The sequence below is a fragment of the Recurvomyces mirabilis genome (assembly GCF_035927965.1).
Source record: "Recurvomyces mirabilis strain CCFEE 5264 chromosome Unknown scaffold_23, whole genome shotgun sequence".
Lineage (NCBI taxonomy): Eukaryota > Fungi > Ascomycota > Dothideomycetes > Mycosphaerellales > Teratosphaeriaceae > Recurvomyces > Recurvomyces mirabilis.
This window is the reverse complement of record NW_027041957.1, coordinates 185,512-209,302: the sequence shown is the minus strand read 5'-3', so window position 1 is coordinate 209,302 and position 23,791 is coordinate 185,512. Positions and strand designations below refer to the sequence as shown.

At 54.4% G+C, this 23,791-nt stretch overlaps 11 protein-coding genes across 11 annotated transcripts; 5 read left to right on the top strand and 6 right to left on the bottom strand.

Moving 5' to 3' along the window:
* Positions 1–837: 837 nt before the first annotated feature.
* LTS14_007985 (uncharacterized protein) lies at positions 838–2,931 on the bottom strand (the record flags this gene model as incomplete). The annotated part of the gene is made up of 2 exons (XM_064840674.1): positions 838–2,660; positions 2,739–2,931. 2 exons carry the CDS (start codon positions 2,929–2,931, stop codon positions 838–840), a joined length of 2,016 nt encoding a protein of 671 aa, XP_064691705.1.
* A 1,061-nt stretch (positions 2,932–3,992) lies between these two features.
* LTS14_007984 (uncharacterized protein) lies at positions 3,993–5,789 on the bottom strand (the record flags this gene model as incomplete). The annotated part of the gene is made up of 1 exon (XM_064840673.1): positions 3,993–5,789. One exon carries the CDS (start codon positions 5,787–5,789, stop codon positions 3,993–3,995), a length of 1,797 nt encoding a protein of 598 aa, XP_064691704.1.
* A 530-nt stretch (positions 5,790–6,319) lies between these two features.
* LTS14_007983 (uncharacterized protein) lies at positions 6,320–7,349 on the top strand (the record flags this gene model as incomplete). Its single annotated transcript, XM_064840672.1, has 2 exons — positions 6,320–6,568; positions 6,681–7,349. The coding sequence occupies 2 exons, from the start codon at positions 6,320–6,322 to the stop codon at positions 7,347–7,349; spliced, it is 918 nt and encodes a 305-aa protein (XP_064691703.1).
* Positions 7,350–7,711: 362 nt separating this feature from the next.
* On the bottom strand, positions 7,712–9,658 carry LTS14_007982 (uncharacterized protein; the record flags this gene model as incomplete). Its single annotated transcript, XM_064840671.1, has 1 exon — positions 7,712–9,658. One exon carries the CDS (start codon positions 9,656–9,658, stop codon positions 7,712–7,714), a length of 1,947 nt encoding a protein of 648 aa, XP_064691702.1.
* A 2,359-nt stretch (positions 9,659–12,017) lies between these two features.
* On the top strand, positions 12,018–12,782 carry LTS14_007981 (uncharacterized protein; the record flags this gene model as incomplete). Its single annotated transcript, XM_064840670.1, has 1 exon — positions 12,018–12,782. One exon carries the CDS (start codon positions 12,018–12,020, stop codon positions 12,780–12,782), a length of 765 nt encoding a protein of 254 aa, XP_064691701.1.
* Positions 12,783–13,137: 355 nt separating this feature from the next.
* On the top strand, positions 13,138–13,826 carry LTS14_007980 (uncharacterized protein; the record flags this gene model as incomplete). Its single annotated transcript, XM_064840669.1, has 2 exons — positions 13,138–13,410; positions 13,458–13,826. 2 exons carry the CDS (start codon positions 13,138–13,140, stop codon positions 13,824–13,826), a joined length of 642 nt encoding a protein of 213 aa, XP_064691700.1.
* A 313-nt stretch (positions 13,827–14,139) lies between these two features.
* LTS14_007979 (uncharacterized protein) lies at positions 14,140–17,340 on the top strand (the record flags this gene model as incomplete). The annotated part of the gene is made up of 1 exon (XM_064840668.1): positions 14,140–17,340. One exon carries the CDS (start codon positions 14,140–14,142, stop codon positions 17,338–17,340), a length of 3,201 nt encoding a protein of 1,066 aa, XP_064691699.1.
* Positions 17,341–17,912: 572 nt separating this feature from the next.
* On the top strand, positions 17,913–18,827 carry LTS14_007978 (uncharacterized protein; the record flags this gene model as incomplete). Its single annotated transcript, XM_064840667.1, has 1 exon — positions 17,913–18,827. One exon carries the CDS (start codon positions 17,913–17,915, stop codon positions 18,825–18,827), a length of 915 nt encoding a protein of 304 aa, XP_064691698.1.
* Positions 18,828–19,017: 190 nt separating this feature from the next.
* Positions 19,018–19,647, bottom strand: LTS14_007977 (uncharacterized protein; the record flags this gene model as incomplete). Its single annotated transcript, XM_064840666.1, has 1 exon — positions 19,018–19,647. The coding sequence occupies one exon, from the start codon at positions 19,645–19,647 to the stop codon at positions 19,018–19,020; it is 630 nt and encodes a 209-aa protein (XP_064691697.1).
* A 36-nt stretch (positions 19,648–19,683) lies between these two features.
* LTS14_007976 (uncharacterized protein) lies at positions 19,684–20,598 on the bottom strand (the record flags this gene model as incomplete). The annotated part of the gene is made up of 1 exon (XM_064840665.1): positions 19,684–20,598. The coding sequence occupies one exon, from the start codon at positions 20,596–20,598 to the stop codon at positions 19,684–19,686; it is 915 nt and encodes a 304-aa protein (XP_064691696.1).
* Positions 20,599–21,183: 585 nt separating this feature from the next.
* LTS14_007975 (uncharacterized protein) lies at positions 21,184–23,433 on the bottom strand (the record flags this gene model as incomplete). The annotated part of the gene is made up of 7 exons (XM_064840664.1): positions 21,184–21,575; positions 21,623–22,086; positions 22,146–22,304; positions 22,356–22,511; positions 22,571–22,601; positions 22,652–23,125; positions 23,178–23,433. 7 exons carry the CDS (start codon positions 23,431–23,433, stop codon positions 21,184–21,186), a joined length of 1,932 nt encoding a protein of 643 aa, XP_064691695.1.
* Between the last annotated feature and the right edge of the window lie 358 nt (positions 23,434–23,791).

The window sequence follows — 23,791 nt, the reverse complement described above, 5'->3', positions numbered from 1 at the left end:
TGCAACCTCTTGATGTCTCCTGCTTCGCAACAAGTCGTAGTCAAGCACTCTACCATTGAGCCAGCAGGCCGTCTCGTCATTGGCCGGTCAGAAACCGCGCTAATGTTTGACACGCACTTTTTGATAGCACGATATAGAATTGATTTGCTCAAGTAAATATGTAGTTCCGAACAAACACCGAACAGCTGCCGAGAACGCATCTGCGCACATACAACAGTTAACAAGGTATGATAATCACCTTCAGCTGCTGTTCCACTGAGCTCAAGAGGCAAAGCGGTTTTGATCATCAGGTAGGTTGACTTACGGGCGGTGGAGGGTGAATCGCCGGACATCTACAAGGGAGTGTTGATACCAATGCCAAGAACAAGATTCAAGCCAACTGGAGGTGACACCAATCACGGTCGAGACGGACACAAGTCTCTCACTCGAGTCTGGAGCAGGAGAGGATGTAAGTGAAGCAATTGTATCTTGAGCATAGCAGTTGTGATTGATTAGGAGTCCTTATTCTCTATGCTACGCCTAGTGTGCGATGTTACAGCGGATATCTCATTGTCCAGACCAATCTCTCTCTCTCTCGAATCTTATCAATTCATTATCCCGTTATCGTATCATCATTACTGCATTACATCTCTGACCTGCGACCCCCTGCTACATTACTTGTGACCATCCTCGCGGTCAAGCAACCCGGATCTTCCTTCGTGAAGCCTGATAGCCACCGCCACTCGCAATGTCCGCAATCTCCAAGTCCTAGTGCAGATTTCCATCAAAGAACGAAGGCGGCAGCTGACCACCCACCGAGCGGTAGCCCGCTGGACCATCCTCTTCGTGGCTTGTGTCCTAGCTTAGGATGGTCATCGCTGGCGGAGCGGTAGAGTTCCTGCGCTGCTGTTGGTTATAGGCCTGAAAAGCGCGCGCCAACCGCGCATCTACATCGTCGCCCATAGTAGGTAGCATAGGATCCGAGCGGTGAGTACGAAGCTGTTCGTGCGGCTGCTGCTGCTCCTGTTCTGGCTCCACACTTATCTCGGTGGACTCGAAAGGTGAATCATGAGGCGTAGCGGGAGCAGAGTCGTCGTGAGCGGACTCGGGGCCACGGACACGAGTCAGAGCGCCATCGACTGGACCAGCCACAGCAGAGAGAGGCAATGCGGGACCCTGAGGTGGCGGCATGCTGTTGCTAGGTTGCGAGGCAGGGTATTGACTTGATGGTGGGATGCGGAAGTTGTTGCGAGATGATGTAAAGATAGTGCCGGTCGTATCACATGGCAAACTTGTGGTCGAAGAGCCCTGCATTGCCATCTGAAGGGTGTTGTGACGAGCGGGAGCCTGTTGCGTCGGCGGAGCACCGCTTCTCGAGCCGTACTGATTCTGTTGAAGGCTGATGGTCGGCGCCGAAGCCATCCGCTGCGGGTCAAGGAAGGATGATAACGAACTCCGGGCAGACTGTTGCGGCACCAAGCCACGAGTTGAAGTGATCGCACTCTGCACCGCAGTTGGCAGCGCTGCCGAAGCCGCCTTATCCGCATAGCTCTTCTTCACAGCCACACCGACAAGGTTGTGCGACTTGGCAATGGACGCCGTAAGATCTGTACCCGTTGCTGTCGATGCACAATGCTTGCAGCGTGCAATATTGCAGCGCCACCACTGCTCAACTCTGCCTCCAGCAGCAGGAATGGTGACTTCCTCCTGCGGCTCGCTGTTGCCAGTAGACTGAGTGTACGTGTAATGTCCCATCTTGTACTTCGTGAGTAGTGGCGTACCAGAAGGCTCACAAGTGTGCGCAACCTTGATGTTCTGCCTGTAGGTGAATGGCTTTGTTGGAGTGGCGCCAGCACGTACTACAGCCGTTGTCGTGACAGCATTTAGGTTGGCCCACGGCATCTGATAAGTCGGTGGAGCAGACACAGGGCTTCTTCCAATGCCGCCTGCCGTCACTGCCGCCGTTGACGCGTAGGCTGGAGCTAATGTGGGCAGGTTGGTGGTGTTGTTCATGTAGCCATAACTCGGCACTTGATGATGTACACTGGAGGAGCCAGATGCTTGGGCAGGAGCCTGGAAAGAACCTTGATGCGGCATCTGAGCATACTGCTGCACGTTCGAGCCGCTGCAAGCCTGCGAGGGAATTTGTGGCAGATCTAGATGTGGCATCCGAGGTCGGAAAGACCCGTGAGGCGGCATCGAAGCTGGGAGGTGAGCTTGATATGTCGTGTTGGTCGGCGTGTATGGACCAGGTTGCGGTGATGAATAACCATACTGACTTCCAGACAAGTCCAAGTTATACTGGTAGGCGAACCGATGGTTCAGCGTAGCATGGTTACGCTGGATTTGCCTCAGAGCTTGATATCGCTGGTTGTCCTCGAGTGATTCGAAGTCCTGATTGGCTGTATTGTGAGGAGCAGCAGTAGAAGCAGGAGATGCAAAGTCATCGCTGCCTGTGATGTGCGAAGCAGAAGCAGGAGCAGGAGCAGGAGTAGAGACAGGAGATGCGAAAGGGCTGCCTTGCTGAGAGCTGTTGTGAGCACCGTTGATCAAGATGTGGGCATTCACATGGTTGACACCAGCACTGGACAGTGTAGAGGCACGGTTGATGTGGGCGATACGATTGTGGGGCTGCTCTGGCTGAGGGTGGTGGTCCAGGGAAGTGGGATAGCTACTCGTGCCTAGATCGTTACAAAGTTGAGTCAGCATTTGTATTCTCATGCTGGCAGTGCCATCGCACGAAGAGGTCTCACACATACCATTGGCTGTAGCGCTATGGTGAGTGCCGGCGACAGGGTAGTCAGTCGCGCTGACGTCGATCACCTGGCCATCGAACGTGTCTGAGGTAGGCAAGTTGATTGATGGGCCTCGCACGCGTTTGGTAGGACGCGAGGATGTGGGTGGCAAATGCTCCGGCGAGCCCGTGTCAGAAGGGCCTGGTCGCTTCGACATCTTGTATCCTGTTCCCAGCTCTTGTCGAAAGGCACTCGGTACAGAAGCACGAAGCTCTCGTTGGTGGTGCTGAGCAAGTAGTCTATGATGATGTTAGTCAGGGGCTTGTCGTGGGGAGAAGACGATGTATGTGACTTACCCTTCCTCCGCTTGTGCTCAAGCAACTATACGCGGTAGTATCGCGAGGGTGACAGGTGGCGGTGACTTGCGGTAGTATTGCTGTCGTTGAGGCAGGGAATCAAAGGTACAACGTGGCTGTCGTGGTTGTTGTTCGGAGCGACGTCTTCGAAGCAAGAAAGTAACGAAGAACCAAGGTCGATGTGCGGTGCGAAGCCTCAATCAAAAGAGTAGGTAAAGTCCCTTGAGACTCGTATAAACAATATGGATAATGTGTCGAGCTTCCGCACGTGAGTAAAGGTTCCGTGCTTCGCGATGGTGATGTGACGAGATGCCCCAGGCAACCATGCATATATATTGTGGGTGAATGATCGCGGCGCCCAAGATGGCAGGAGCGGAATAGTAGTCGGTAACTTCCGTTTGTTTACCCTGGAGAAGGAGGCATTATATCGTAGAAGAGTGATCGATGTGGTGTCGCGGTTGCTAGGCGGGGGCCAGTGCTATAGAGGTTCGGACGAGGTTCGACGCTTCGGTTTCGCCGTGACATTCTTCGAGCACAATCCTCTCGAACGATGACCCTGCCGAACAAGCGGCCAGCGACAACACGTCAGGTCCGTCTTGCCAGCTTAGCAAGTCTTGTGCTGGTAACGGTATACCAGTTGACGATCGCGATCAGAGAATGTGAGCCGGAGTCGACAGCAAGATGCCCCCTTGTCGGATCGTTCAAAAACATGGCCATGCAGCAGCGATTGCGATCGCCTGTCAAACCGACGAGGACCAGTGGTAGCCATACACAGCGCCTCAGCGGCAGCATCGACACCAATGACCGCATCCCCTGCTCATGGCGACCACAGTCAGGAGACTCCAGACATTCCCCCCCAGCTCTTACTCCAGTCACGTCACCCCATGTTTCCATCTCTCACAACCTAGCACCACCCTTTTCCTCACAACCTACTCCTCTCCCTCCCCTCCCTCCCCTCCCCACCAACCCCCTCAAGCAACCCCAAAAGCATCCCCCTCCACTCCTCCACCCTCCCCAGATCCACCACCGAAGCATCAACACTAACCCCCACCCCCACAGCCTCCTCATCCCCCCCAATACCGACCAAAAACTCCCCCTCTCGAGCCCTAACACACTGTCTCATGGAGCGGAAATCCGCCACCATCTCCTTCCCCTCCTCACAAGCCGGACGACGGACATCGTACACACCAGGTCTAAGTAAGGGATCCCGACGACCAACAGAACTAACCCCACAAGTCTGCCCTGTGAGATTCTGGCTCGCTGGATACTGGCCCTGCGGATTGGGGTATTTGCGAAGCCGCCCCGGCACCATAGCGTCCGCCCGCTCAATGGAGTTGAGATACTGGACTGCCAGGACCCTACCTGCGCCGCGGGAAGTCATGGACGACAGGTCTTGTTCCTGCCGAGCCGTCCTCCGTTTCTGATAAACCCCCAACTGCCTCTGCGCGACCTTCGCCAACAACCTCAGCCGACCTTCAACCGGCAAGGAAGCCGAGAGGAAAGGGAGGGAGATCCCGTCGGAGAACGCGAGCATGCAACTATCCGGCTCCACCTTATGGTCGAAGAAAGCCCGGGGGTTGAGAGGGAAGCCCGTGATGAAGGGCCGTCTTTCCGCGAGAGGGATGTTAGGGTTTAGAGATTCGTAAAGGGCCATCATGCTCATCGCCACGAGAGCGAAACACCCCGCCCCTACACTCGTGCCCGCTTCGCGGCAAAGACGGTGTAGAGTTCGGGTTTGGTGGGTGGGGAGGGTGATATTGATCACGGTTGTGTTTAGGGCGGGTGTGGTGGTGTAGTTGAGGACTCTATCGTATACCGGGCTCAGTGGAATCGGAGGTTGACGCTGAGAGCGGTAAAGTGGGTTCGGAAACCCTGCTGCCAGCGGTTTCCGCACGTGCCGGAGGAGACGGGTGAGGAGCCAGAACCAGCGTTGTTTCGCTCGCGAGGTGGCTGTGGGTAGGAAGGGGGGGTAGAGCGCTTCTTGAGGCGGGGGGAGGCGGGCTCGTACGCCTTTTGGTTCCAAGGAGGCGGTAAGACGCTGGGTTAGTTGGACGTGGGACTCGTTGAGGAATTGGGTGAAGTTTCGCATCCAGATGCTTGTGGCGAGACCATCCCAGATTTGATGCGCGCCGATTGCGAGGAAGTGGAGGGTGAAAGTCTCACTGCCCTTCTTGATCTCGGGGGTTAGGAGGAAGAGTTTCGCTAGAGCAAGGTTGGGATCGAGGACCCGGGCGGCGTTTTGGCAGTGCAGCCAGAAGTCTTGCCAGGTGATGGTATCGTAATGGTCTGCGAGGAAGACGATGTGCTTTTCCGCTTCTACTCGGGCATCGGTCGTGGTTGCGGGTAGATCGACGATGAAGCGGACATCATGGCTCTTCGACTTCCCTTCCGAACGCTCCTCAGCAGAGACAACAGCTCTAGCCTGCAGCAATAGGTGCTGGCACCTCAGACACGTCCAGGCGAGGAGGATGTGTTTCCGTAGCTCGACTGGAGAGAGGGAAGAGCGGATTTCGAGCGTGAGGAGGCAGTTGATATCTGCCCGACCTTCCCAGAACCGGCCATCGGAGTCGAAGATGGATTCGACTAGGCCGAGGGGACGGGAGAATCTGGTTCTGCTGTCTGGGTTGGTGGCGTCTATGGAGGTGGCGGTCCAGGTGTAGTTTGGGCTGGCGTAGTGGCGGAGCCAGTGGGGTTGGGGGGTCGGGGAGGGAGTTTGCATCAGTATCCAGACTGTAGGGGTCCAGAGTTCGTAGATGGCCTCGTCGCGGTATGTCTGGAGAACGAGATGGTGCCTTTACTCACCTCTCAAGGATCATCGACAGTATTTGGAAGATATATACTCGCCAGCATTTTTAGCCGAGGCCATGCGAGGTGGGCCATGGTGATGGTCATTACTGGCCCTCAGCATGATTATTATCACGTACTATATGGAGAAGACATTAAGACGAGGAGATGTGGAGAATGGAGGGAGACATGATATGTTTGGTACTGATTCTCATCTGATCATTTCTCTTTGTCTTATCGGGACAATGCCTGCTGCTTTGGGACGACATGAGTGGACTGAGTGGACTGAGCGAGAGATGTCACATGCAGGTGACATTAGTGGGGAATAGGTCAGCATACATACTGTTCATGTATGTTAGGTATATATGTATAAAGCAATATGAAACAGCAATTAATAACATACACGAGACACAAATAACAATCACACACCTACCTCTGTACTGTATCAACAAGCACAACGCGATCATGTCCACCACGCACATCGACCTCTCCAGCCTGGAAGCCGATCCCCGCCTCTTCCTCTACACCTCCCTGACCGCCGGCAGCAGCCACATCATCACCGCCACTTCCCGCCTCGAAACGATCCTCAAAGCCAACAAGATCCCCTTCCAAGCCATCGACACGGCGACGGATGAGAAAGCGCGACGGTTGTGGCAGAGGCGGGCGAGTGGGAAGAAGTTGCCGGGGTTGGTGAAGGAGGGGTTCGTTGTTGGTGTATGTGCGTTCGACCTTTCATACCTGCCTTCCACCGCTTTCAGGTGAATGGATGGATAGATAAGATCATGGTAGGGGTGGATTTTACATGAGCTGACTAAGTGGATTGTAGGATCTAGAGGATATCGAAGAATGGAACGAATTCGGGGAACTGAAGGAGAAGGTCGGACCCGTGCCTGCCAATAATGCTGCACCGCCGGGTGGACAGGTGGGAGTCAACATCGCACCTCCTCTACCCATCAATCCCACCGCTACGGCCGGGACCGCGAAGCTCAGTCAGCCGCCGTCACCCACCGGCGTGAAGAAATCCCCTGCTCCAGTGCTAGACGATAGCAAACAACGACCTATACCTATACCCCTCCCAGCCGCAGCAGAGATGGCGGCACGAAACAGCAAGACCGTTCCTACATCTACTCCTGCCTCTGAACCCGCAGCGAAAGATGGAGTGATGAAATCGCAGCAAGGACATAGGAATATCGAGCACCTCTCCGCCCCGGCTTCGAGGTTGCATTCAGGGACTGCTACCCCTGCTGAGGCGGAGGGTGAGAGGGAGGAAGAGGAGGAGGTGAAAGGGGCCAAGACCGGGGCCGAGACCGGGGCCGAGACTACAACCGCGACGAGTGAGTCAAAAGACAGCAAGGTCACGGTCAAGCCCGTGGAGGAAGAGACGAAGGAGATGACCAGTAAGAGCGTCGAGCCCGTTCAGAGTCACGAGGCGGAAAAGACGCAGCAGCAGAGTGCCAAGGACGGGGAGGAAGCGACTAAGAGCGTGGAAGACTGAATCTCAGCCCGGGTTTGGAACGAACTTTTCGGCCAGTCGTGGTTTGCAGCGTAATAGCAGGTACTATTTGTAGCCATGTCACCTGTTCCTGTTTCCGCTACTGCTTTGGGTGAACATGAAAAGTGACCTGAAAAGCGACCGGCATATAACCTGACCCGTGTCCCACATCCCAAGCCTTACGTCGTAGATGGCATTGACATGATCATACAAATTGCCACCCGCACCCAACCCAACCCAACCCAATCCAGATCTCATCAGAACCATGAACGACAAAAAAACTCACGGGCCCGCTCGTTAACAGAAATGCCACCGACCGCATCACCTTTACCCCTACACACTTCCTTCCTTCCCTTCCTAAGTCCCTACCCTTTCCTCCCCAACCGCAAACTCAACCGCCTGAGCTTCCCTCCTCCCTCCCCAACTGTCATCTGGCTCGCACCACTCTGCCTCCTAGCCTGCGCCTCAGTCATACCACTCGCCCTTTTCCCAATCCCCGCAGAAGAAGCAATATGCTCGACTTCCCAAGGTAGGACATCATTCTCCGCTCGGATCCGGCTCAATCTACTCCCCAGCCCCAACCGCTCCTTGGGTGTCTTGGTCCATTGGAGGGAAATTTCCGAGGGGGCGAGGGACGGGGTGGAGCTGTTTGAGCGAGGTGGGGAGTGGGAGGGGAAAGGGTCAGAGGTAAGGCGGGTCGGCGTATCTTCCCGCTCTTCTTCCGTGTCGTCTTCTCTCTCCGTTTCCGTTTCTGTAACAGCCATGGTAGGTCGCGTGGCCGTCAAAGTCCTGGGCGAGAACGTAGGCGATAGCAATGGCGGTGCGCCGGCCACGACAGCCGTGGTCACAGTCAAACCCGTCACCCGCGCACCAGGCGAGAACTTCCCTCCCAATCCCTCCCCCTCGAATCCCTGCGAAGACGTGCGGTCCGGGATTACGGGTCGAGCAAGCAGCGTCGTCGTCTCGAAACAGAACGGGGAGGTTCGACCCGTGGCATCCCTCAACGTCGACTGGAAAGCTCGAGCGTCCTCTTCTTCTTCTTCCTCCTCCTCTCCATCGTCCTCGGAAGCGGGTTCGTCAGGCAACGACTGCTCCGGTATCAACGCCATCCCCGAAAACCTCCCCAGAACCGGCCGGCTGAAGTTGGTAGAGAGTGGACGACCAGTCTTGATAGATTCAGTCTCAGTATCCGTATCGCTGTGCCAGAAAGTTCCCAACACCGGACTCTGCGGCTGTTCGGGCTTGGATGCATTATCCATCTGCGTCTGCGCGATGGCGTCGATGAGGTTGAGAGCGAAATCCGCCGGTGGGGTGCGCGGGGAGTGTTCGGGCGTGGTGATGTAATCTGCCGGCCGCAAGAGCTCGGGGAGTTCGAGTTCGGGGGTAGGGAGGGAAGAAAGCGGGTCGAGTTCTGGTAGGGTTGGGGAGGGCGGGTGGAGGAACGTCTGGGCGCTTTCGGACGATTGGCGGTCTTCTTCTTCGGGGTCCTCGGCGATGAGGTCCGGTGGTTCGTCCCAGGGCGTTACGGCGGTGTTGCGGTGCGCGGGGTGGAGAGTGGTGTTCGTCGTCGTCGTCGGTATACTATGTTTCTTCCCAGCTTCGGTCGAAGGCCTCGAGTGCACGGATCCGGGAACAGAGTGACTCTGTGATTTCGAAGGTTTACTCGACAGAGATCCATACCTCCTCGCCGACGAGGTCTCACTACTGTTATCCGAGTACGACGTCCCCATCGTCCGACCCGTCTGCTTCGAAGCATTGGAGAAGGTAGAGAACCTCTTACTCCCATCCCTCTTCGACTGCATACTCGCCCGCTTCGCACTCTCCGGCAAACCATCCCACTTTGAATTCGTCGCCGGCACAAACGCCGGCAACTTCTGCGCCGTCCGACTACTCTTCCCGGACGCCGCCTTCTTCTGCGCATTGGCATACTCCTCCCACGCCGACGTCGACGGCTCCCTCAACGTCAAGAAGCTCAAAACACCCGAACCCTTCTTCTTCGTCGTCGTCGGCACCCGCTGTGATCGACTCTGCGTAGTCGTCGACGCGATACTGCCGCTCCTCTCCCTCCCACTGGGCCCTCGTGCCCCATCCTCGACCTGCGACAGATTACTCGGTCGTCGGACAAGACTAGGCGATAAAGTCTGCTCGGACGAGCACGAAGAAAGTGGTGGTCGCATCTTACTATCTCGTCGCGTGTCGATCAACGACGTCTTCTCGTCGATCACTTCGGCTTCTGGGATTCTATTGCGGACGGCGAGTTTCGGTATTCGTCGCGGAGCCCCATCGAAGGAAGAGATCGTCGCGGCGGGCATTATGAAGGATTACTGCTCTGCCGATCCGCACAGGTCAGCGTGGGCAGAGGCTAGAGGGGTTTGAGTTTCGGGGCCGTTGAAGTTTCGACCACGCCAGTGTGAGGGAGAGCAGGACTTACTGTTCCGGAGCCTGGGCAGCCCGCAGGAATCCTCGAGAATGGAATGTGATCGTCAAGGTTGAGAGCTCGTGGGCATGAAGACTCAAGAGGCGAGCTGAAATGTAAGGCGTGGCTTTCAACGTGCAGGTGAGTCAATTCTGGCACAAGACGGTATTGTATAGGTCGGAGGATATGACGCGCTAGTCAGCTTCCTGCAACCAGGAAACAGGCAGAGTAGAACCCGATCAACCACGTTCGTTCCGGCCGAGGGTGGCCGAACTCTGCCTCTCGCGTCCCAGATTGGTACACACGAGCGTTGTGAGACAGGTACCGGTGCACTTCAATCCGCAGACCCGGTTTGAACAGCGTCCAAGTGCGATGATTCTAGCCTATGGCCTTGGGTAGTAGATGAGGATGAAGTTCCCTCTTAGAGCTACGAGGCGACCGGATGGATAGCAAGTGCATGCGTTGTCCACGTTCGCTGTAGTGTTCCTGCGCCAAAGTGGATGTCTCAGAGGGCGCTAGGGTGTCTAGACCGGTATGGCAGACGGGACGATGAGGTTGAAATTCACGTGGCTGCCAAGCTAACGCTGCGAGAATGAAGTAAAAAGCAGGAGTCCAGGGGATGAAAGAAGGAGATGAAGTCGATGACCGTCTTTCTCCGAGCTCGTCATGCTTGTACGCTGTAGGAAAGTAGGAAGTACAGGCAGCCACAGTCTCGCACCCGTGGTGATCACCCCAGGTCGAAGATCTCGATCGACGTGGAGATAATCAAAGCCGCATGCGCACATACCCTGTCTCGTGCTACGGCGAGATGAGCTGTCTATCGGATGGACATGAGCATATCGGCGGCCAGCACCGCTGTAATGAGACACAGGTAGGCATGCAGGCACGAATCCTGGCTGTTGGCGACAAACCTTTGCGACAAACTTTTGCGATAAACTTCGTCGTTGAGACGACACAGCCGGACGCCTCGCTAAAACGCCACCACGGTTCCAATGGCTCGGTTTAGCGATGAAAATCGGCCTTCGCCTGGATCCATGCTGCGTCATTTTTAGACGTCCCCGCAATGGCCAAGACAATAATGTAGGGTGCGGCTACACCGGCATATTATACAGTGGCTTATCGTTACGTGACGAGATTGATATAATGAGGGGAATGGTCGGAAGCGTGGAAGGGGAATCTATGCGTCCAGTAATGAACAATGGTGAGGGAGGCAATGCCCACAAGCCTCGCACTATGCAGTCTCGAGCGAAGGATCGAACACGACATCGTGCTCTCGCTTCAGGATGCAGCCACGTTCGCATATGGTCTACCGCGTGCGTCCCCTGTACAAGCCATGTGCTCTCCCAACCCAAGATACCGTACTGGATAAACGTGTCGTGCAGCACGAGGACGATCCTGTCGATCCCGACGGCGGTGTTGTGGGACTCCACCTCACCTTTCTCTTGGGTTGGGATCTAGATTTTGTACACCATATTAAGACTATGACAAGGACTAACCAACAATAAATGCTCGAGGTCTTGCTCTCCTGTCAATGTGACGCGAGCACACAATGGTTGTCTGTGATCCCTTCTCACCTCTCCTTTTGGTGGTGTATGATGCCGTGTTGCCATCGGGTGAGGATGGATCGAAATTGCTTCGTGGCGCTGGACTTTCCGAGCCTTGTAAAATTACTGACCGGGCCAGCAAGGTCTCCAGATGAGCGACCAGGCTGTGCTGGACGTACATTCTTGTAAAAACAGAATCCCGTCGAAGAAATGTGAGACCATCGACGTCGTCGGCGGCCTACGATGCGAACTTCCAATTCTGCCGCCTTGTCGTCGTGTACGATCACATTCTCGAACGTACATCAAGACTTAGGATGAGATTCGACGGAGTGGACCACAACAAAATCTGGGTTTATTCTTTGTTGGAACATCTGAACCAGTGCGTCACCGACAACGATGACATCTCGCTGCTTTCGATGGAGCTTGTGACGCAAGAGCCTACCTCTTCCAAAGGTTATATCCCGTTTCTCCGCAGGAAGCACACGGAATCATCATCATGTGAGCTGGCGACGGGACGTTCGAGGCCAAGTATTTCGCTATCACTCTCCACCAATTGCATCATCACCATGCTGGACGGCCGGCCTAGATTTCACCAGACTATGGCAACCGTAGCTTGGCAAGTATGATATCAATTGTTTCGTCCCCAAACACATAAGCACCCACCTTGTCAGAAAGAAACACGCAGAAAGACGTTCGACAGCAATACCGATAATGTCTACTCAAGGAGCAAAGGATGCGCTCATGCAGGGCGCACAATATGTCACGGGCAGTGGTAGCAAATCCACGACAAACGAGAGCCACCTTGGTCGTGATGGGTCCGGTTTTGGCGCTATGTCTTCTGGCCCGATCCCAGGTGCTGGACGACAAGAAGGCGGCTCTGTAGCACCGATTCCTGGTGGCCACGCGACTAGTGGCCTCACGTCCGACGGCTCGGAGATCAGCACTGGAGCAACTCAAACGGCACCAGGCTCACAGTATTGGCAAGAAACGGAAGAGGTGGGTATCTTCGAGACAAAAGACGGGCGCAAGACATATGCACCAGATGGTCATCTTACTCGCACTGGTGCACCATCTCAATATGGTGCCGCGGAGGGCAAGACGGCTGGCGAGTCCGGCCTGACTGGTGGGCATGGGCAAGAGGGCGGAGAGGGCCTGGACATGCGATCCTCCCGCGGACAGCACGACAACTCCAGAGGCGCTATTGCAACAGACACCACTGGTTCTGGTGCTTCTCGAGAGCAAGGGGACATCGATACATCAGCAACGCAAAGCAACATCGGCGTACCTACATCCGGTGATCCTGGCGCGACAGATGCAGCGCAGCGTAGTGAAGCTGGCAGTGGTGCTGGCGACAAGGCCAGCAACAGCAACAGGTCTGCTCACCTTGAGAACCCTGACGCGATCCCGTTTGCTGGTAATAAGAAGGTCGGTGAAGACCATTATGGCGAGAGCAAGATGCAGCCAAAGGCTGTGTAAACATCGGGTCTGCGCTCGTCAGCAGCTGGTGTAGGTTCATTGATTGTATTTGTAGCGCTTCAGTAAGTCCACGATGGACAGTATTACTTCCCAAGCATGTTCTCACGATATGATAATGCGGGCATCGTTGAAATGAGGTTGTCGAAGGAGAAGTAGATTTCGTCTTCAACGCGCGATCCGATTCGGCTTGGCAACGATGAAGCACATCACGACTTCCAAAGTCATCTCTGCTCACCAAGGATATTTCCATCAATGCTCTCATGATGTCAAACGTCGTCAGTATCTCTGCTCTGTATATCACAAACGCAACGCACTCAACGGTAGGTCAAGTACGTCTCATTTGTTGACAACAGCCATGCGTTCCTTTGCCATCCAGTCCGTAAGGTCTCTCAGGACGATCCGTACCACATCAGCCTCGGAGCCGTTCTTGAGCACCAGATCAGCAAGCAGGGTATCAACGCCAGCGAGCCAAGCGATCTCGGAGACTGCTAAACAAGAGGGAGGCACCGTGAAGGGCTCTACCTCCGCTCAGATGCAGAGCGAGGTTGGGAAACAACAGAATTTCGAGCAGGCTGCGCAGGAGGTCGGCAGTAAGATGCAGAATGCACCAGACCAGGTCACACAAGAGGTATGATCGCTTGAGGTCGAGCTGGACACATTTGCTGATGTTGGTAGGATGCCGCATACATCCATTCGAGGGAGGGTCGAGTCCTTGGTCGATCCAACCCACCACCAGGCTCAATCACCTCCGAAGCTGAGGCATTGGCGGCTGCTAACGAAGGTCGACCGAACACCGGGAACGCCAGCCAGGCCACGGCCCCAGGTTCAAACAGCCAGTCTGCGCAGGATCGCTCAGACAATTTCGAGAAGGCCTCAGCGCAGGTAGGCCAGAAGATGGCGACGGATCCCGAGTCCGTCACGAAAGGAGATGGGGATTTGCTGCATTCCCGAGAACAGCGTGCTTTCGGGACTACTAGCAAGGGCGGCATTGCCAGTCAAGCACAGAGTCTGGCGCGGGAGAACCAGGAGAAAGGAACAGCTTGAGAAATTGCTAGGGGGCGCATGCTGAACGCAAGCATGATGTATACCATGTAAGATACGAGATGACGAAGCATGTAAGGATCACCTTTCAAGTACAACAGCCATACGCAAATCCACGTGCTACTGACATGGTGCCAATTTATCGCACCTGCCAGACTTTCAGTACCGGAGTCGTTCCTTCCACATTCAGATCTTGGACTCGGCCCGCTTAAGCCGCATGCACCTTCAATTTAGATCTTGTCGCCGTACCTTTCACAGCATCGAGTACAGACATTCGTACCACTCACATACTACCTTCCACATTCATTCACACATCATGACAACCGCCGCGCCACCACGAACTCGCGCAGCTGATCTCAGCATACCTCCTCCACCACTTCCGGAATTCTACTTACCTAAGGATTTCGCCCAGCGGGACAATGACGAGCAGGAAGAGGACACCAAGGTCGCGATGAAAGTCCGCAGGTACACAGTTGAGCTGAACGACGACGAGGCTGCCGGCCTTTTGGTCAAGCTTCCATCGGCAACGACTAAGGCCACCGGCAAGACCATGACTCAAGTGACGTACACGGATCGAGTACGATACGGACCAGTGGCCACAATGCCTGCGCCGGCAGGAGGTGCAGCAGATGTACCACCTTTGGCGATCTATCACATCTGCCGTTTGTGTCTCCGCACGCGAAGTGCAAGATATCACAGAGAGCATCCAATCCCTGTGAATGGAGTCCCGCCACCGCCAGGGATCTGTCGCAGATGCCGGGTGACGACTGTGGAGGATGGCTCAAAGGTGGCAGAGAAGACCCAGTGTGGCGAGAGTAACCAGAAACGCATCGGTCTCGGCTGTATCGTGAAGGACGAGGACTACGTCTCCAACCAAGACTACAAGGATCTGCACAATGGGCGCAACTTCATGCCTCCGTTCGAACACCTTGGCTTAAGGCACGAGAGCAGCTCGGCTCGGAGCAGAGAGACTCGGGAAGAGCACAAGAAGCTTCCTTATCGCCACGTTCGAGTCCGCGAATCGAGTTTGTCGAGTTCGCCACCAGGACCAAAGACACATGCTGAGTCGACTGCGCAGGACGTTATCGATGCCGTTAGTGTCAAGTCAGCGAGTGCGGTAATATCCGAGAAGTCTCAACGCAGACCCGATTATAGAGGCTTCCGCGAGGGTGGCGGAGGCAAAATTACTGCACGACTTATCGACGAGGACCTCCCAACAACAACACAAGTTGCAATCTACGCGGCTTCGGAATCGTCGAGGTCACCACCCACAGGGACGTTTATAAAGATTGTTGCTAGTGCATCTGTGCAGCAGCCAGTTCAGCCGCAGTGGTCAGAGGCCGGTATCAGAAGAGTTGCAAGGGACGAAGTTGAGCGCTATCGCCAAGCTGAGCGTACGCTGGAAGCACATCGTGATCCGTATGCTCATGGTAGAATGGTGCTCATTGAACGGCGCATCGAGCGTCCAGCTGCTGAAGCTGAGGTACTGCCTTGGGAGAAGAAGAAGAGTGGTATGACTGAGGAAGTCGTCATGGTTAAGAAGCCATTGTTTCAAAGCGAGCGACAGTCTTCAGGTGCACATTGTTCTGATTGGGATTCCGGTCGAATTCAGAACAGAGAGGACCGCAAGGAGAGCCAAGTGACTGAGAGAGAAACCACTTGGGTGGACGAAGAGATCATGCTGGAACGGGTGCGCCAGCGTCCTAGTCACTCGACCGCGAGTGGCAATATGTCGGGACATGGCCAGAATATTGATGCTGAGACACAAGATCCTCGATCGACTACAAGGAAACCGAAGTCCGCTAAAGGAGAGACAGCCAGAGGGCGGACCGATATTGACTCGAAGGACCGTGGAAGCAATCGTTCGGGAGATCACAAGGCCACAGACAGTGCAGAGCCAAGGAGCGAACGCAGCGAGAGGCGTAAGTGGGATCTGATGAGCGGATATCCCACACAAGTACAACCCGAAGCGCGAAGAGAAGTGGCCAGCAGTCGCCGACGTGCTGAGAGAGATTCTTTGGTTCACCGCAAGATCTGGCTGCCGCCTTGGAAAGACTATGAGATCATCGAGATCACCGACACCTTCGACGATGAAAGCATGCCGGGTAATCGTGAGACAAAGCACGAACGACGGGTGACTGAGCAACCTGCCAGGCTTCGGTCTGAACCTGAGCGTGTGAAAGCCGACTCAATACTCGCCAAAGCTAAGGAAGAACCGTCGAAGCCTGTGGATGAGCACGATCACAGTCAAAGCCAGCCCGAAACAGGCGCCAGCAATTTCAGGAGTACTGATAGAACGGAGGAGAAGCTGGATATCAAGTGGCGGAAGCGCGAATCGCAGGATCAAGAGCCTCGCCGCGGACCTGCTTCACTCTCGTCACTGGGAACCAGGAACAGGTCTGGTAGACCGGCGAATAGCGACTCCGAAAAGAACCGCGAGGACGAAGTTGCTTCACAGAAATCGAGACCACGAGCGTTCGATCTCAGGTGGGCAGCAGCGACGGCCCAAGCAAGGCCTGGCCGGAGTCGTGATGAGGTCGAGGACGACGAGAAGACTATGCATCCCAACGGTGGTCGTATTCACGCTTCACAAGTGGATAGAGCGGATGCGAGTGTTGGAAGACTTGCTCTGCGACCGGAGCCTGCAGCCACACATTCGCACACACGACAAAAAGCACCCCAGTCCGAGCACGAATACGTATACACTGAACGTCTTGTGGAGCCAGTCGGCCCTCGGATACATCGAGGCACTGCAATAAGTGATGTTGGACGTCATTATACACGAACCGAGGAGATCTGGTGCAAGAGTAATGGCTCGAAGGCAAGCTCACGTGGTATCCCAGTGGCTCGATCGAATGCACCTACGCCAAGCACGACCAAGCTGAAGCAACCAGAGACGAAAGTGGCTGAGGGTAGTGAACACAGCTCCAAGGTCCGATTTGCCGCCAAGGTAGACATCTCGCCTACCCCACCAGGCAGCGATGCGAGTTCGGAACACTTTCGCCTCATTGGAGGGAGCGCTAGTAGCAAGGCGAAGCTGAGAGATGGCGAGAGTGGTGAGGATCTGATCGCGGAGTTTGAGCGTCGTGGTAGGTCCAAAACGCGAGAGCCACGATCGCCTCACAATCGTACTGGAGAGCAGGAGTACTTCTACGAACGCAGGGAGACTGTTAGAGAGCCATCCGGAGTGGACCGTGGTTGGGATGATGCTCCACCGTCAGCCTGGGAGGGCGATTCGAACAAGAGTCAGCCTAAGCCGTTGGTGCATGCCTACAGCGAGAGTCCTGCTCGTGAGAGGTCAAGTCGCTGGGGGAAAGAAGGCAGATGGGAGGAAGAAGGCAGCGGAGCAGGACCAATTCGACCCGAGATGCCAAGGCAAGAGGTTATGGACGTCCTGAGTGGTAGTGAGCATACTACTCGTGCTGAGGTTGAAGGAGGCACAGAAGATCCTCGGTACGGCCATGCTCATGGTCGCTGGCCAGAGGATCTCTCTGTGTTGGCAAGTCATGTGCGGTAGGGACGCAGGCGATCTTGACTTGACGGTTATCTTCCAGTCGTCGTACTTCATCCTAGGATAATCATGATCATGTCGACCTAGCATCTGTGGTCTGTTCACCTCGGATATCCTTCAAGCTTCGCTTGCGAGATTGACCCACCGACTCAGGAAGCCTTATGCCATGACTCGCAGCCTCGTGTTCGACGCTGCTCATCAGTAGCGAAGCTGGCGAAGTATACATAGACATCGGCCTTAGGTCCACTCGGAGGAATGTGCGCTCGTGCAGATGCCAGCGAAATACGAAACGCCAGGGTTGAAGCAAGTTTGAGTCCTCGTTTCTGCACCAACCACACCAATCAACACGCGCGCGTATATATTTGTGACGTATGCTCGCTTGACGCGCCCAGACATCGCTTGCTCGTTGTTCACCATAGCAATCTTGCATACCACGCTGAGGTGACGCAGCAATCGATGGTGAGGGTGGTGTGGTGGGCGTATAACTGTAGAAGGTAGTACTCATTTTATTCCTATCAGACCTAGCCTTTTTGCCAGACCATCTACAGATATCATCGACACCTGATAACACCAGCACAATGCGCTTTCTCGCCATCGCACCAGTCTTGTTGTGCGCCACTGGTCTAGTGCTCTCTTTCCTGTGCCTCTTCGCCGGCTCATCGAAAGGCTTCCTCGAAAGCTACGACATAGTCTCGCTGAACACATCTCGCATCGGCCAAAATGTGCTCAACTCCAGCCGCAGCTCAGACAACCCTTTTGTTAGTTTCTTCGACAACATCACGAACAGCATCTCGAACGACATCAACCAGGATATCAACTCGTTCGCCAAGGATCTCGGTCTCCATGACTTCTACAGCGCTCATCTGATGGATTACTGCGAGGGTTTCTTCATGCCTGGTCCCGTCCCGAATGCTACGCTCTCCAAGAAAAGCATCCACAGGAATGTCACTAGCTGCTCCAACCACACTGCTATGTACGATTTCGACCCACGAGAAGTGTTGCAGAAAGAGCTCAACGCTAGTGGACATTCCAATATTAATCTGGATGACCTCAAGTGGCCCTCAGCCATCGACAAAGGTCTGCACGCTTTAAGAATCGCCCAGAGAGCAACATTCGTTCTATACTGCGTGGCTATTGCACTAATTGGCCTCGCAACACTGCTGGCGCTGATTTCGATATTTTCGGAGGGTAGAACGAGTGCTTTCCTCAACGTATTGGTCGACTTGCTTGCCTTCCTCGCGATCGGTATCGCCAGCGCGATTGCTACGGCTGTCGCTGTAAAGGCTGCGGATGTAATCAATCACTACGGGAACGCGGTCGGTGTCAGTGCTAGCAAAGGCGGAAAATTTTTGACCCTGACGTGGGTGGCTACTGCTGTAATGTTCGTTGCGAGTCTGGTCTGGTGTTTGGATTGCATCGTTGGACGCAAACAACCTCGTCGGCAAACGGCAACGAAGAACTACGCGGACTACGAAGGTGGAAGGAGGTACTAGAAACGACGTTTATTGGTTTGATTTTGGGATACGTTGATGCGATATTTGCGATGCGGCTACGATGCTTCTCAAGATACCCTTGTACGTATGGCGAGTGGGTTCAGGCTCTGATCTGTAAAGGCGCAGGCGCCGACATTGATACATACTCGCGAAGATGCTACTGCACATCATGATGGCGCATGTCTTTACATCAGTACCACCCATGTCCATCTTCATCCATCTTCTTGTTCTTCGGATTGAGACTAAGCATTCGCTGCCCAGGTATGCTCCCACTGATCCTGCTCTCGAACATACCGCTAACAGCTCTTCGGCCAACGTGAGTGAAACTCTCATACGCATGTCCACCTTCTTCTTCGGGCACGACAACGCCATTGACAGCGGCCCATTCGGGTGACGTGTATGGGCTACTGCCATCGCCGAGATCGCTCCACCTCGTCACAACGATATCATGCTTGAATGGCCTTGCGAGATCTTTGGGATCCTCAACCATACGCACTTCGATAAGGTATTCTGTTGGACATTCCGGACATCTTCGTGCCGGTCGACACTGGTCGCAACCACGCACGATGAAGTTTGGCGATGCCATTGCTCGACTGATGTGCGGAGCTTCTTTTAGTTGTGTGACGTATGTTTTCGGTGGCGCAGGAACGTGAGACAGTGCGCATTTGCATAGATCCATGAGCAGGCCATCTCGCCAATGGGCGCAGACTGAGAAGTACGGTACGTACTCCTCCCGATCGTACAGGATATGACGTTCTGCTGTCTTAGTCAGTGTCGCAGCTGGTGGTACGTGGACCTGACTGACGACACGCAGGAGCATGTGGTGGTCGTGCAGTAGATACCGCGACCGATGCGTCTAGCCGCTAGAATGGGTCCACTTCCGATCGAGAGACTCGTGAGATATGCCGAAACCTTGGCCGAGCTGTTCTCTGAGGCCTAGCTGAACGAAGCTGTATGGTAGTTGACGTCCTGGCGCCAGCCGCATGCGTGGAAGTACTGTGGTCTTGACATTGGGACAAATATACATCGGATTTGCAACATAATCAGCTTTGAGGGACTCTTGACCGGCATGCATCCGTAGATGATACTGGCCGCAAGCAAAGCAAAGAAGATGGAGAGGGAGCTGACGATCCATGCTTTGCAGGAAGGCTATCTTGTGATGCTTGTTCTCGAGCTTATTGAGTGCCTGGAACGGTCCTGCGCCGAGTCTGCCGCGTAGAGTAGAGCTCGACAGCGCCAAACAAGCATGATCTGCAGCATTAAGGAACCCAGCAATCCTTTGCCACAAGTCTTCTGGAAGGCTCGATGCCAGCTTCTCATGCTTCGTGGACACTCGTCGCAATCGTTCGGCATCTTCTCTTGAGTCGAAGTATGGATCCTTGACATCGTGCGCTTCGACTGTCTGATCAACGAGCGAGTCGAACGAGTCATGATGTGCTAGCCGATGCATCATGTCTGTATGGTCAGGTCTGTCGACGAGCGTAGACCCATCGCTGAACATGGAGTACTCGCGTTCGCCGAGCTCGTTTGCATCGTCGCCAGATTTTCGCGAATTATCAGAACTTCGACCAGTATCGTGCGATGGTCTTGGTTTATCCCAGTGGTTCCGCCGGGCATACTCGTGCTCACGTTTTCGACGCCTCTCAACATCTCGAGCATTATTCCTGGCTATGGTCTCCTCGGTGAAGGCTTTGTTGTTGCGTAGCTTCCTACCAACGCGGGTCACAAGTTTGGCTGGCCAGCTATTGAGATCTGCAGTGTTCCAGTCCATGATAGTCCTGCTAGTCGCAAGAAATGAGACTCGGTTTGTGGTTTTCTAGCTCAGCATCGTAGGGTCGACTAGTTGTAAACTTGATGACAGAGTTCTCCAGTGATCGAACGCATTATCACTGATGCCGGTGTACTGACCGTGTCGGCGGATGACCGCGGATATCACTTGCGAAGACATTTCTTACCAAGCTACAGCACAGAGCTGACATCATCACAAGACAATTTTTGCTTGGCAGCCTGAGCGTTGTCCGAAGACGTGTTTGTAATACTGTCACGATGCTGTTCGAATGGTGAAGAAAGACGTACAGAAACATGACACGAAGAGGAGGCAGCGAGCTCAGATAAGCCTTGTATGTAGGCACGCGGGAGCGCTGGTCAATCCTGCAGAAACATGGAAGCTAGTGCTCCCTTCTTTCAAGCCAATCATGAGCCATTGCAGCAGCAGCCACGAGATCTGCGCAGGTGAGTAGACTTCCTGTTCAATATCACGGAGAGGAAATTGGAGCGATCTCATTCTGCAGTAGATCTCTAGCATGTCTGGCACTTTAATCAGTTCTTGCTCATGTCTATAAGCACTAATAGATAATCAGAACCCGTCCGGAAATAACGAGCTCATATCGTCGGGAAAGGAACTGAAGTCGAGATCTTCGAAATTGAAGCCTGGGTCGATGCTAGAGGGGAAGTCAAAAGATTCGACCCCAGGCACGGTAATCACGTCGGTTTGCCGGGCTGGAACAGCAGTTTCATCGGTCTTTTTCGGTGGATACAAAGTCCACACGACTTGTATCAGATGCCGGATGATCTTCTGACAGCGTATGACTTGTCGAGTATCACCTCCAAGCTTCCCGAGGACATCGAATGCCATCTGCAGAGCATTGATGAGCTCGGACGTTGAACACCGGTGGATCTTCAGGCCACATTTGTATGTGGCAATGAGCACGCCATAAGCTGTCAGTGCGGCAGTAAATGCTTTGGCGGCTGAGTCAGTAGATGTCAACTAGGTCTTGGCTCTCGAGGCGACGTACAAAAATAGGCCGACCACCACCATATTGGGAGTAGGCGGTTCGGCTGCGTGGTCTGGGAAATGATCGCGATCGTTTCAAGCGCGGCATCTACGCACAAATCGAGACTTCCGCCTGCAACGCTGAGCGGGTAGAATGAGTCCCGACCCGTCGTATCGTTTCTCGATTGGCTGAGGACGTACGAAAGCACTCTTCGATGCAAAAGTAGGCGGACGTTAAGCAGGCGGACCGTGAGGATTAGTCGAAAACGATGTGCCTGGGCATCGACGGCATCTGTGACGGTGGCCAGCTCCGCAGACGTGATGAGACGTAGTGGTGGTGGCAGAGCTGCTGCAAACGCCGACAGCTCTTGGTCTGCTTGTAAGACATCGACCATGAGCTTTGGCACGGCTACGTTGTCTACCAGTGGCCCGACGTTTGCCTCGTACACTTGTTCGATCACCCGACCAAGTACCACATACATTTTGCTACAACCATATGAGCCAAAATGCAAGATTGTGCTGCCGGTGGGAGACAGTCAACTTACGACGTCTGCACCAACAAGCTCGCGGTGGGTATGCAAGAGTCGAATACCTCTGCCGATCGATCATTGGTGAGCTTGGCTAAGTCGACCTCGGATGGAAGCTCCGTGGTCATGTAGCTCGTTGGTAAAGGAGGAGGTCGACCGAGAGTCATGCTTATGGTTCTGAAAAGGAGGTCAGCATCACGGGCGACTTTCGCGACTCAATACGCATACATATTCATGACGAAGCACGTCCACCATGTCCGCTTCCGAAGCTCAGCATCCAGTGCGGTCTCTCCGACTACTTCGCGGAACAGCCCTACCCTGAAGACAGCATTGACCAGCCTCCCGAGGACGTCCCATGTTTGGGATGAGCGTTGGGTGCCTTGCCTACAGGAACTTCTATCAGTATCGCGCCTTGGATCGAAACCATGACGAAATTCGCTTACAGGTACATTGTAGCCAAAAGCAAAGCCTGGACTGTGTATCATATTAGCCTAATACATTTGCTTTGTGAAAAGCTATCCTACTTGACTCGGGATTCTCCGCAGAAGGTCTGATATCCGAAAGCAAGGCAAGTGCCCTCTGTAGGTAAATATCCCCCTGCTGTAGTTTGATCGTGACCGGGACTTGCGAAGGACAATGCGTCGATGCAAAAGCGAACATGAGGTTGAGTACGCAAAGATGTGACCGTTCGATGTTTCGAAAACCAGCGCGCCGCATGTCTGTGACGTTCTTGTGTACACGAGGCTTGTACAAGTATGGCCAGAACCGACCAGTGTTCTCAAAGTATACATCAACGAGACGTGAAATCTCCGCATAAGGTGGCAGCAGAAATGGATCTACTGATTGTAGTTTCTGATTGTGGATGTGTGGCGCCTCGAGAGGCGGCGATGCCGGTCGAGAGAAGCCTCGTAGACCCGCGGTATCGAGATCTGCGAATCTTGAGCTCGTCGACTGCGCGTTGACAACCTTTTGTAGAAACGCAGTGTTGGATGTAGCGCCTTCAATGGGTCAGCTACTACGATTAAATTAAGCTGGATTGGAGGGACGGACCGAAGAAGCCTGACGATGCTTCGTCGGCAAATGTTATGGTACCCATCCCATCAACACTATCTTGTGCCAGACCTGGCTGTTGGGATGTGGCGCGATCACGATAGACGTTTCCAGGCGAAAGGTGTGGTTCGGCGGAACGACTGGTCCGGTTGTGCAGACTGCTATCGTCCCCAGCATCACTAAGCAAAGTCACGGGCGGCGAAAAGGCCTCTGATGGTGCTCGTCCTGGAGTTAAAGAATGCAGAAGCCTCTCCATATCCTTCAAACGATTCTCAAGCTTGACGATCGACTGCCTGTCCGAGCTGACGGCAGAGTGTGTGGCGGCATCTCGATAATGGCACGAAAGTCCTTGTTCCGTGCAGATGTCACAGGTAGGTCTGTCGCCATTACAGCGGGACTTCCTTTGTCGACAGGTCTCGCACGCGTGTGCGATCCTTCGGCGTTTGTTGGGTGGCCTCGAGATGATGTCGTCTTTCGTGCTGCCAAGTCCCTCAGCGCTGCTTCCAAGCGGTTTAGTAAGCGCGGATCTGCCGAAGGTGGCCTGCATGGTCCAAGGTCGTTCGTTGAGCATATGGCGAGCGGGTATGAGTCTCAGCGATGGGCTTCAGGTGAGT